The sequence below is a fragment of the Thamnophis elegans genome, chromosome Z, assembly GCF_009769535.1.
Source record: "Thamnophis elegans isolate rThaEle1 chromosome Z, rThaEle1.pri, whole genome shotgun sequence".
Taxonomy (NCBI): domain Eukaryota; kingdom Metazoa; phylum Chordata; class Lepidosauria; order Squamata; family Colubridae; genus Thamnophis; species Thamnophis elegans.
The window spans coordinates 42104735-42118869 of NC_045558.1; the positions used below are offsets into that span (position 1 = coordinate 42104735).

Below are 14135 nucleotides of genomic sequence, written 5' to 3' on the forward strand. Positions count from 1 at the left end.
AACATCATTAGTTATGGCTTACAATTGGGAAAATAGGTTTATTTAAGGGATAAAAGAAATCAATAGTTTAGTTTCTACTTCACATAATCAGCTCCATAATCAGCTCCATGCTTCTCATCAGGAGACTTATAAAACATTCAATGTATATCTACACAGATATAAATCTGTTTTAAATACCACGTGATTTACTCGGAGAAAGTCATGGAATTGGAGCTTAAATACCAACTTGAATTGAGAGCCAGTTTGGGATAGTAGCTAAAGTATCAGGCTAGAAATCAGGAGACAGTGATTTCTAATCCTACTTACAAAGGCACAAAGCCAGCTGGGTAACCTTGGGCTAATCACTTTCTCTCAGCCCTTAGAAGGAAGCAATGGCAAATTACTTCCTGAAAAACCTTGTCAACAAAAAATGCAAGGGCTGTCCAGGTTGTCTCTGAGAAATGGAAAATGAACAGAAGGAAAAAAGAAAATCTTGAATAAGCAAATAAATTGCTAATATTTGCATACATAAATATTCTTAATTCTAGAAGGGGAACAACAAGAACACATAGTACCCTTTTCCTCCAATTTTGTCCTGCTTCATGTAATTTGCACATTCCTTGACTGATGTGTCTTCATAAGCCACAAAAGGAACTTTTATAGAATAGTCAAATATGTATATAGCTTCCTAAAGCCATCTGTCAAAAACAAAGCTTTTCAGTAAGCCCCTTTCCTTATACAGTGTGCTAAATTTAATGCAAATTATATTATCCAAAGATTGCAAATATCTACTACGTAACATGCATTTATGTAATTTACACTGTATCTCTTAGTTTCTGATTGATAACACCAGTGCCTTCCTAGACTATAGTTTACATTCCTATTATATTTAGAATAGAACTACTTCGGTTCTCTATTTAAGATCTCATTTCTATACAACCTCAAGTGGGAAACCTCATTTCCATGAGATTTTATATCCTTATGAACCCCCTCTTGCCATTTTGTTTTCACCACAATGAATTTCATCTCTGTATGTCATAAAGAATATTTTTATGAGATTTACATCTGGCTGTCAAGAACTAGAAATCTTGGCCATAACTGGATGGAATAAAAAAATTAGTAAAAACCTTGGCGTAATCAGATTTCTGTAGATGGATGTAGAAAAATTCAAGTACAGCTCCACTGCTTTTATTTATTATTCATCAGCAGATCCTTTTTAAAAGCAAACAAAGCAGGTTACCCTGTCACTCCTTTAAAAGCATAATCTCATGTATCAAGGAATAGGTGACAATTTATAGAATGAATGAAGAATATGTGATTAAGAACTATACACTAAATTTAAAAAGACAAAATAAGGCAGTTAGTCTGTCAGCCAATATGAGAGTCAATTTTCTAACTGAAAAATTACATTTCAGAAATTAATGTTAATAATTTTATGTGATGGTTTTTATAATTTCTGTTTAGTGTCAATACCCTTGTATGAAAATTTTATTTTAAAATATTGTTACTACTGTTACTCCAGATATTACAAATATCTGAATTCAAAAATTATAAAGAACTCTGAGGCAGTGGTACATGACTTGTCCAAGAGGTAGGATTTACATACAGTTCCCCATATCTAAGAAAACTGTTTCCAACCTCATATAGTCTAAATTTTGGCATTCCATTTCCCAGAATTCCCAGCTAGTCAATATATGCCTGGAGACCACCAGATTGGTGAAATCTGTTTAAATTCTACTTGCTACCACACAAAGAATAATCACCAACTTTTATAGCCCTTTCAATCAACCGGAACAAAAATACCTGGAAGCTCTTCATAAATGTCATCAAAAATAGGTGCTCCTCCTGATTGAGAAGGAGCTATGGAATTTTCTTCAATGTCATCATATTCCTCTTCTGGAATAGTTAGAGATCCCATATCTGTTAAACACAGAAAAGATATTCAGTCAACCTAGCCACAAGGAACTGTCTAGAGCAACAGACATGCTCACATCCTTCCATTTTCATTTCAAAGTAATATAATACATCCCTTCTAATTGTACTTATTAAACAATTCACATTCATACACTACAGCACTTTAATTAGGAATGAACACTTTGTTTAAGCTTCTTTGGAAGGGGAGTCAACTAGGTACAATGACACTCCTACATATATAGGGGATTCCTTAATCTTTCATAAATACACACAGATTAAAAATAAAATGCACTATTAAGGCAGCATAGTAATCACATGATCAACAAAGAGAAAACAGGGAAGCTTCAATTTCCAGCATGCATTAAAGGCAAAGTGTCTTGTTAGTAACTGGCATACCTTGTAACACAAATTTCAGCCTCTCTACCCAATCTGCAGCTTCTTTGGGAGTAGCAGCTGTAAACTGTTCAGAAACTTCATTTTAGAGAAGAATAATCATGAACATAAAAATATACCTAGCACTATATTAATAAAGCCAAGAAAGTAGCATTCTGGTCACTTCTTCAGGACACCATTAGTAATTCTTTACATGTCTTCTGGTACTTTTCTTGCAAGGATGCTTCTTATAATGTACAGTTAATTTTGACAAATTTATGTAATTGAAGCAGAGGATGATGGATTTAGAACTCTGATCAGCAGCTGGCAGCTGTGCATAAAAAAAGCTGCTTCTCTTCATCAATGTCAAAACCAGGACTGATGAACAAAATTTGCCCTTGACAATTAGAAGACACCCATGAATTTCTTTAGACTGCTCGGTACAGTTTTCTTAAAAATGTTCTTGTCACATTCCAACACAGTATCTGACAACTTAATTAACTGGCTTTCAACTGCAATCTCAGATATTTAAAACTTATTAAACTTACATTTCACATTGATGCCTAGCTGATAGATCTTACATTGCATACTTTTAACTTTGATTTCCCTCTTAGGCCTCTAAGCAATGCAATACATATTTAACATTGAAGAATTTATATTCAATTATTTTACAAAATTATTCATCCAAGAAATCAGACAAACCTATTAGATAATAGATATTTAAATGTAAGCAGTAAAATGAGCCAGCAGATAAGTATGACATATGAGCTGTTCTTATCAAAAAAAATTAATATTAGGACAATCTTTTTGCAAAATCTATTATATGAATGTACAAGATAAGAAAATAAAGGATTCCACCCTACCCCCACTCCAGCTCTTTTTCCAACATGTCAGGAAATGTTTTACCAAAATGTTAATGTCTCCATAACTGAAACAGTAACAGTTTTATCAATTTAACTTCAAGACAACATAAAAACTCCAACCTGATAAATGCGTTTATCAGGAGCAGCGATTTCAAAACAGCAATCTTTCTTTCCGTCCTTCCGAAGGGTATTATTCATTCTGACGGTGTAGCCATCTATAGCGAATCCACCTTTCTGTTGTTTGTCTGTTGTAGATGAAAAGTAAAGATAGAATTTCATTTGCAACATTGAAAATGAATGTCCCATCAGGTTATCATTTATTCAGATTTTGTTTTTCTGTTCCATGAATATTCAATAGGCTGAGTTAAACATTATTGTGAGTGGATTTAGTGATGATTGAAAGATAAAACTCTTTTTTAAGGGGAAACTACAAAGAACATTTTTGAAAAGGCTGCTTATAGAATCCCACAGGATGATCCTTACAGATGGTCTTATTTAGCGTGAAATGCACACACTGATGCCTCAACGGGTGGGGGGGGAGAATCAAGAACTGGAACCTGGAACTTGCAATACAAGTGTTCCATAAATCAGTGTCTCTTCTTGGTTCAGTAATCAATGGATCAACAAAAGATGATCTCTCCGTTATACATGGCCCAGTATCGGAATTCAAAAAGTGAACTTCAGATGCAATTAACAATATTTGTAAAGGTGTTTTTCACCTAGTGACTAAAGCAATGGACTATGGAAAAGCTATAGGTTTAGTATGTTTTTTGTTCAATATATATTGGCAAAAGGAATTTTAAAAACTCCCTTTTTAAACAGGAATTTTAAAATTGTGAAGATCAAAAACACTAATGCAAACTAAAAAAAATGAAAAGAAAAAATAAAAGCAGCAGAAAAGGAAAAAAAGAAATTAAAAATACGACCATAGTAAAGTAAAAAGAAATGTATAAAGATATGACATAGCCCTTTATCAACAAGCATTAACAAGTTTATAATTTATCATCTCATAGAATACAGTCAACTGATCTTGCCTTTTATATTGCTTATGTATAAGACTTCTTGTTTCAATCCTAATTAACAAAGGTCCATAAGCAATGTATCTATTTTAACATTGATCAAACAAATCAACTTTATGTTCCTTCCTTTTATTTTAGTCCCTTCAAATAATGTCCTTGAATTTGATTCCTTTTCATTTTTTTATTCCTCATAATTTTTTTCAAAGCTGTAATAAGTCTCTTTTATAAATTCAATACAGGAAAATTATCCAGTTAATTATCGTGGCCTGTTATTTCTATAACTCTTTTAATTATTAAGACATCAGCTGATTTCTTTTGTCCCTCCAGTGCAGTTTCTTTTTCCATATCATTCTTGTAGGCTGTCATTTTTAAGTTCATTTTCAAATCAATCTCAATCTTGTAAAGAAAAACGTGTTCCTCTTCCATAATATGTTTTAAACAATCTACCAATAGAAGTAGATACTATTATTTTCCAAGTCCATTGTTAAAAAATATCCTTCAATATATCCAATATTAAAATATTTTTCTTCTCGCAGTATTAGTAAGTCAAATTTAAGTGTTTTCTCCTTTAATTGTAATATTTAGTTCCTCATGGTTAACTTTAGTGTACAAACTTCAATATCTCATACTATCATTTGTTAAAAAAGAATTCAAAACCAAAGCATCTTCCCATGGAAAAGATTCTTATTACAATCTTGTAATCTTTATTATAATTAAACTATTATTAAATTCTTATTTCAAATATATCTAAAACTTTTTCCTTCCTTTTTTTACTTTCTGCATTTTTTTCTTTTTCTTTGATGTATTTTCTTTTGATTTAAAAAATATTTATATTTAAGTTTGATATACTCTTTTTTTAATAATTTTTTTTTAATTTAAAACAAACATAACATCCTTCTTTACATGCTATAGAAAGTGTACCAGTTGGTTACAAAAAGACTTTTGTGCAACTCTTCCACAGTCAACAAACATAATTAATATTAACTTAAGTATTTTAACTCAAATATTCACACATGTCACCATCATCATATCTCCATTTTCATTTCACTATAATTTTTTAAGAGTCCTTCATCATAAAATATACCAAAATTTAATATATAACCATATACTGGCCTTTCAATTACTATTTCTAAAATCCTCCACTAAATCCTTATGTCCTATTCTAGCTAAACATCCATAATATTTAATAACAAAGTTTTCTAATCCTCCTTTCTAAATCACTGTTTAAAGTTTACATCCAGTTTTCTTATGTTATACCCATATCTATATATACTTTGTTATTCTTATACTCCTTATTTGACTATATCCTGTATCATAACATGTTCCCCCTAATAATTAAAACTTCAATTGTATTTTAGTTGTTGTTGTTGTTATTATTATTATTATTATTATCTTCATCATCATTATCCTTTATGTATAATCCAAAGGCCTTGCTAATCTTCCTTACATGGGTGCCATTCAATATTCATATCCAATTATACTCATGATAACACTACACATTGTGTACATTAGTAACATTATCAGTTATTTATTTAAGCTATATCTATCATCAATAAATTTCACTAAGTTTAACTAGTTTTAAATTATATTCTTCCATCTATCAACCTGTATCTTTCCAATAGGAAAACAGTCTCATATCTTCTGCCATTTGTGGTACCAGTCCTCTAATCACCTTCTTGGTCAGTTTTGTTCAGCCTTCTCCTAGCAAATCCTTGCTTATAAGATCTCTCATATAATGTCGATGCCCTCTTTCTGCTTCCTTATTCAGCTTATCTTTGATTGTCAGCAGTGTTATCAATGCTTTTGCTAATAGAATTTCTCTCTTTAAATCCATAGATTCTTTCTTTTTTTCCGTCTTTTGTATCTTGCTCTCTGGAATAGATTTCCTATCCATTTAATTCCTCTTTCAGTATTCCATTCTTTCCATTTTCAGAGACAAACCAATCACCATAAATATCAGCAGGTTTAATTTCTTTATATTCATTTTCCATTTTGATTTTTTGAGCTTCAACCACCCCATTTTGCATTTGATAGACATCCTCAATTTCATCATCATATTTTATTGTTATGTGCTCTGAGTATTCCAATTTTTTCTCTTTCATATGTATTTGATAATTTCTGTATTTTTGAAAGTATCTTTTGCAAACTTGAGATTTCTATTTTCTTTTGAAATTGTGCAATTCTAACAAACACAGCTGCTCTAGCTTGGAAGGTTAATAAAATTAAAGCATAGATTCACTTTTCTCTGATTAGAAATATACTTCAAAGGAACATCTGTGTGCTTCCCTTCTTATCACTCTCTATAGGCAAGCAGTACAACCTTGTATTGCCAAGTCAAAACAATCCATAGAGAAAAAAAAGTGTTCCATTTTCAATACACAAAACTCCAATCAACAAATCCTCCCAGTCTCCGAGCAGCGTTAATACTGTTGAAAATCTAATTTCCTTTTGTATCTTTTTTGTATTTCAAGTTAGAAAAAAGAGTCCAATCTTTAAATGAATTAGAAAAATATCCACAGCAATGAAAGAGGAAAACTTTGGTCCCTAGGTCCCTAGGTTACAGAGAACAATAAAAGAAAAAAAGAGAACTTAATCCATCCATTTCAAAAGGCTTACATAAATTCCATCCATGAAAATAGCATTTAAAAGATAAGATAACCACTGTCCAAAACCATTTCAAATTTAATCCTGCCGCTTGATTCTTCTATTCCCCAATTTAGATTAATTTTAAGTTTTTGTAGGCAGTCTCTTTTTAAAACAGTAAAAGTTCCTCACCAGCTGGAAACACTTTCTCTTTCCGTATCCTTCCGTTTTGGAGCCGCCTGACTTTGTCAGCTTTGGCTGGATTTTTTGTCGCTGGCTTGAAGAACTTCTCTTGCTTCTTTCAGGGATTTTGCGAGATCTCTGCGGTCAGCAAGACATATTCTTCCTGTTTACCGTCTCTTCGGGACGGTTTAGATCCGATTGGACCACCCAGCAGCAAAAGTATTGGTTGCGGTCTCAGAGCATCGAGACCGCATATCCATCTCATCGCGACGTTGGCTCCACCCCGATATACTTTTTTGTGTGTATGTATTAATTAAGTTTCAAATCCTCATTGGCAGTTCATTTTGACACTTACATGCTGAGGATCCCATTACAGATATATCAAGTACTCTAAAGTGGTATTTGTTGAACTACTGCTAAACCAAGTTTCAGTTTTCTGACTGATCGGAAAGTCTCTTAATAATTTAGGAGTGCATTTCTTACAAATTTGGTAATATTCTAAACAGCATAGAAACAGTAAGTGGAGACTCCACTAATTGTATACATTTTCTGAAATGAGTTTTGACATTATACATGTACTTGCTTTTAATTGTTTCCATGATCAATAACAGACATTTATGGCAAAAAAGAGGAAATCAACCAGAGACAAAACCAGCATATTACCTTGTTCTTAGTCTTCTCCTTCAACAGTCATCATGAATTAAGCTATCTCAACAGAGTCTATTTAGCCCTAGTTAAAGCCTGTCCGCTCATTAAGGAGATAAAACAGGAAATTAAAACAGGAGGTGTCTTGAGATATTATGTAAACCAGTGGTCCCCGATCTTTTTGGCACAAGGGAATGGTTTCATGGAAGACAATTTTTGTTTGGATCAGGGGGAGAGGGAATGGTTTTGGTTTCACTCACTTCCCTGCCACTGACATCTAGTATGTGACCCGGTCCCTAATAGGCAATGGACCAGGACTAATCTGTGGCCAGGGATTGGGGACCCCTGATGTAATCGTAATTGTTCTGATTCTCTTTCACTTTTTCACTGTGATGCATAACAGGCTCAAATAGTGTTCCTAAGTAAAGAAACTATGAAACTACAGTGACAGTTACCAGCAATACATTTCTATAAGCTGTTGGATGTTGCTTTGTCCAAGATTGCCCCTGAGAATGGTCCAAACTCCTATGGCTTATAAAGTAATGTTACTGATTTATTTGTCTGACATCCTGGGACTTGAAATGGCTGTAGCAGTATTGAAGTTATGTGGATTCCAGTGCTGTCCTTAATTATTAAGTATTAAATTGTGAATGGCAGAAAATTGGAGAGCTGGGGAAGAAACTAAAGAACTACAGTAAACTAAGGAAAATATCCATTGTGCTCCCTGATGAACACTGCCACATTGTATTTGTAATACAAATTTCAACAGTCTTGAAGTTTTCAGTAACATCCAGACTTTAAACTGCCATAAACAAACAATTTTTCCTTTGATTCGTTTTACATTGGACAGCTTATACACATCATTCTGAAACATTTTCTTACTAGATATTGTGCAGCTATATGATACATCACCTGGATTTTTTGTAAAAAAAACCAATGTTTTACTATGGAATGAAATAAACATTAACTATAAAACTCTACATAGGGATGTGGTGGCTCAGTGGCTAAGATGCTGAGCTTGTTGATCAGAAAGGTCGACAGTTGCTGTGTAATGGAATGAGCTCCATTACTTGCCCCAGCTTCTGCCAACCTAGCAATTCGAAACCATGTAAAAATGCAAGTAGAAAAAATAGGAGCCATCTTTGGTGGGAAGGTAACAGTCTTCTTCAGCATTTAGTCATGCCGGCCACATGACCACAGAGATGTCTTCGGACAGCGCTGGCTCTTTGGCTTTGAAACAGAGCTGAGCACCACCCCAGAGTCAGAAATGACTAGCACATATGTGCGAGGGAAACCTTTATCTTTACGTTTACTTATAAAACTATACAGCAACACAGAATTCTACAAGCTTGAAACAATTGAAACATGATGATACGTAACAGATCAAAAATACTGTTTGAGGCGGTGATAGTGGGGGGAGGAAGAATTACCAAATGAAACTAAACCAAGATAATGCTGTATCATTTTGAAAGTTGATTAAAGTTCTGAAAAAATGGTCCATGTCAAATTCCAAAGGAACAAGAAAGAAGATAAGAGAACATTTCATCAAGACAGTAGAAGATAAGAGAACATTTCATCAAGACAGTATATTTACACCATCTGGAAGCATGTGGAGAATTATATGAAATTCAGGAAAATTGCACGTAAATCCAGTTTACAATTAAAAAGAGAGACCTCTGAGGCCTGTAACATTTAATTCTTAATGTCCATTAAGCAACATTCAAGATAACTCCTATATTTTGCAATACAGTTAACTGTTAATATCCATTCAGCAGCATTCAAAATATTCCCTATATTTTGCAATACCTTTGTCACTTCCATAGTAGTAGAAGGTTGTTTTACTCAAAGCACACCAACGTTTTTGCCACTCAAAGCCAAGGAAACTGTGATCTGTAATTAAAATAATTCACATAGATTTTTACACATAACAAACTTGTTAATTACTAACAGGCAAAAATAAACAATTCAGGATGTGCAATGGAAAATATATATTCTGGTGCAAATATGGATATAAGCAGGGACTGCCAAAAGTAAGTATTATTCTTCACCAATTTTGGCACCTGCCCCCAGATACATTTCTCTCACAGTTTGAAACAGATCTCAGATAGATATTTGAAATGTTTATTGAGATTCTGTATTGAACAGGGTAAGCTGTGATTTTTGAGTTCCTTTCCAACTCTACATTTCAATAATTACATGATAATGCATAAGACAATGTATATATCCAATTCAGAGACTCTGAAGCTTAAAAATACATACAGTACATACTATTTTCCTCTTTTCCTTTTCAAAATTCTTACATGTTCAGTTTTCACCAGGGCTAGTAAATTATTTTTACTGTTGTAAGATATTACTTTTCATTTTTTTAACTTATAATGTTATGCATGATCTATTATCTAAAAAATGTGGCTATTAATAGCAGCATCTATTGTTTAGTTTGAGTGAGCAATGTACTTTTTCAGAATATGATTTATTGCAGTTGAATTTAGGATCTACATTACAGATCCTAGTCATTTTTCTTGTCTTCTGAAACAAGAAAAATATACTTAGGAAGCAGATAGCTGAACCCAAATATCTTGTTCAGTGCTTAATGAGATGTATAGTAAACACCCTAAGAATGGGTAATATCCTTTCTGTTGCACAAGTTGCACTGGGTGTTGCCTTTGGGTCCAACTCAAAGTACTGTTTATCATATTTTAAAGTCCTACATGGCATAGAACCAGGTTATCTGAGGAACTGTCTTGCCCCAATGGACTGGACCACAACGTGTTCCCACATAAGGGCATGCTACAGACGCGATTGGTTAAAGAGTTTCAGCTGACAGGGTCTAGGAGGATAGCTGTCAGGGTTCCAAGAAATACACCCATAGCAAACATAACTCCGATGCAAGCAATTTCCTCAAAGAACAAGTTTATTGTATATATCATATTGGTACTGGGTGGTGAAACCAATTCTAAAGGTTTCTGTTGTTTTCACCTAATTAAAAGTAAAAGTTATTCCTCCTTTTCTCAATCAATCACATTGTCCAATCAAGATGCTGTCCAGTTGCTTGGAAACTTCACTCTTCCTCTCTTTAGCCACCTCTGAGAATGTCCTTGATTCTCAGAGGAAACTATTTTGTTTTGGCTATAAAACTCAAACTATCTCCCTATTCCTCATCACCATGGTGGCAACACTGAAGCCTCAAAGATAGTCTCAATCAGGCCAGTTTCAGAGTTGACAATAACCTTTTCTGGCTCCTCTCTCTTAGGAATACCTTCTCACCAAAGATGAGATCTGCCTCTACCCTTTTGACCTTCCAGAAGAACATTAAAACCTGGTTCAGCTAATTGGCTTGGGACCAATGTTGGGAGCCCTATGTTGTAGGTGGTTGGTGGACTAACAGGGAGGGTGCCACCACTGTGCCATTCTTGCTTTGGCTTTTCCAGTTTTATATCTAATCTAGTTAATATTTCCATATTTATTATTTTAATTGTGCTCTACACAAAGTTGATTTGTAGGATGAAATGGATGGCATATTCATCTTTCATAAATTCATCTTGTTGCAAAAAATACAACCTTGATGACCCTTCTGTTTTTAATCCCCTTAAGTTATGGGTTAGGGGATCAAAAACAGAAACAACCAACTTCTCTTGTCTCAGATACACTGAAGCTGTACGCCCAGAAGAAAATGTTCATTATATTTCCACCTATACTTTATGGTTAAATTCTTTCAATATTTTCCAAAATAAGTGAATCATTTGCCTCCAGAAACAAAATGACTGCAACTACTATAAAAACTGAAAGCATTAATTCTATCACCCATTTTAGTTTACCTTTTCTACGTTTTTCCAAATATCCAGATACTGAAACAAATGGAAGATCTTGTGCCGCAATTGGAGGAAACTGATGACCTGGAAGGAGAAAGGACATAAAGAACAAATGATTTTTAAAGTACTATGAAATAATCTCCTACTGCATAAAAATATATACTAACTAATGATTGTAGGTTTAGCTTATTTGAATATAGAAATTAATAATTTACATTCATTAGCACACATTAAACTGGGCTACAAAATAGTTAAAATTTATTGAAGCATTTTAAGTTATGTTTGAGTTCCTTTTCTTTGGTATAGTCAGAAGGATAAAAAGAACATTATGGATTGTTTATTTAGTAGAACATGGAACATTAATCAGTTAAGAAAATCATCTGCTTTTACCATTAAGAAAATTAATGCTGCAGCACAGACACTTCTGTTCAGGATTTCAGGCAGTCAGCCATACCTCTGTCTAGGATAATGTTATTTCATTCCCTCCATCACTCCCTCCCAACAGTCATAAAGATCTCTCTAACCTCTAAGTTTTGCAGCCTTCATTGGGCAAACTTATATTTTTCTCCACATATTTTAACTATAATTAAGGTCCACAAATTTAAAATCAAACATGGTTGCCAGATCTTATTCAAGTATCATCCACAATTAATCAATCTCATTAATTCAGTTGAACATGTTTTTAAAAACTTTTTTTTTACTGATAGGAAATAATTATTCCTTATTTCCAGCTTTTATGTGAAATACAATTATTTATTAGTAGTGGCAAATGTACAGAGTTTTTAATCAATTTATACAATTGATGAGAATGAGCTATTTTGAATGCCCCATGAGAAGAGCATGGATATAAAGTAAAAGGTGTGTGTGTGTGTGTGTGTGTGTGTGTGTGTGTGTGTGTGTGTATTCATTCATTCATTCATTCATTCATACTGGGTTTAAATATAGTTTAGGATTGCTATTTCAATTGCATTTATTACACTTATTAAATTTATAAATATGTTGATACATGTTTTATTTTTGCTCAATATTCTGTAGGCCGCCTTGAGTCGCCATGTGCAAATAGGCAGCCATATAAATTCTATAAATAAATAAACAAACAAACAAACAAATGTCAGCCCTCTTATAAGCAAGAATGGCTATGCAACAGAGCTCCCCAATCTTTCCAGTTTTGCGGACGAGCGGTGGGGGTTAGAGGGGATAGATCTGCGACCATCACTTGCAAAAATGGAGCACACATTAGCCACTACTCATGCAAGTGGGGATGAATGTGTGCACTCATCCATGACTTCCGCAGCACAGTTCTAAATGGCTCAAGACCTGAAAGTGGGATGGGGATTCTGCTTAAAAATAACTATTTGGATACATGCAGAAAGCTTTATGGATGTAAATTCATCATTAGAAGTAGACCACAAAATTAAGATCAAGATTCCTCAATTATGACAAGACATAGATTTACTCCAGTTTGAAGTTAACTTAGATATTTCTGAAGCTTCCAACTCTCCCTTTAGGTTAGGAATGACTAAACACTTACCCACTTAAGAATCCTATGATATTAGTGAACATTTGACATTTGCTAGTTTACACTATTATAATACTTCAACAATTGAACCTGGCTACGTTCATTGTTTGCATGTTTCCTCCATTTTAACAAATACTACAAATAATTGAACAGTAATTAATTTCCTCTCTTTAGTTCCCATATGCTCATTTCTACATCATAGTAGTTAACAGAACCCATAGCACTGATTTCAAAGGATCAGATGGAGTGAACTGCAAAGCAGGCAATTATCCAACTGTCAGCTACTTACAATGATTACCAAGAGCTCTTGGCATTGAGGACCAGCTTGGCACTAGGCAATATGAATCATCATTTCTCAGCATGACACAATAGGCAATCATGTTACTCACAGCATTATCTGAAGGCCTTTGGGCTACTGGAGAAAAATTAACATGGAAAAGACTGAGAAACCTACAGAGTTCTCTGTCCATCCAGAAATATTATCTGAAAAGAGACTATGAGCTTCTTTGCACAATCTGTTTTAGGGAATTCTCTTGTTTCCAAATGTTATGGCAATATTACGTAGCACAAAATATGTCTTTTGCTTATTCAAACTGATGCTGTAAGAGTACATCATCTTTCCTTTCTTGCCTTCACTTTTCCTAATTTTTAAATTTACTGTTTTGTCCCTCCCTCCCAATTGTTATTAATTTATGTCAGGAGTCCTTATTAAATTTCTGTATTTTGTTATTTATTGAATCAGTTATCCCACTATAGAAATTACTTGGGAAACTACTGAAGAGCTGTACCATTAAATACAGACACAGAATACTAACTAACAACAGAATATTAGAAAGGGCCTTATCTGCTAAAATAACTAAGAAAAAAAGATATGGGGTACAAAAACCATGCATTATTTTTACATTACTTTTTAAAAAGTGTTTATCTGACACCAAGACAAATATGGGTGAGACTTGAATTAATAATAATTCAGTAGATACATTGACACTTGTGTAACTTAAAATATTTACACCAAACAAATTCCAGTAATTTCAAGGGGTGTACTCCAAGTTTAACTAATTTGGGATTTAAAACTAGAAAAAAATGGCATTTGGAAAACTTTATTGAACAATTGTCTATAATATTACACTCCATTTGTGATAGTCAGCTGTACCTATTACCATAATTCAAATTATAATTAATCACAAGTTCTTGTCTTGTCCACCGTGAAAATCCAGATTCTGGCTTTTCCGTTTCTGAGCTTTCTTTT

At 33.5% G+C, this 14135-nt stretch overlaps 1 protein-coding gene across 2 annotated transcripts in view; it reads right to left on the reverse strand.

The window, feature by feature from the left end:
* Positions 1-14135, reverse strand: part of SKAP2 (src kinase associated phosphoprotein 2) — a 127210-nt gene that overhangs the window by 40898 nt on the left and 72177 nt on the right. For both annotated transcript variants that reach the window (XM_032237312.1, XM_032237311.1), the window contains exons 5-9: positions 11374-11451; positions 9365-9448; positions 3249-3373; positions 2290-2353; positions 1783-1899 (exon numbers count right to left, since the gene is read on the reverse strand). In XM_032237312.1, coding sequence (XP_032093203.1) covers positions 1783-1899; positions 2290-2353; positions 3249-3373; positions 9365-9448; positions 11374-11451 — 468 coding nt within the window. The remainder of the gene's footprint in view (positions 1-1782; positions 1900-2289; positions 2354-3248; positions 3374-9364; positions 9449-11373; positions 11452-14135) is intronic.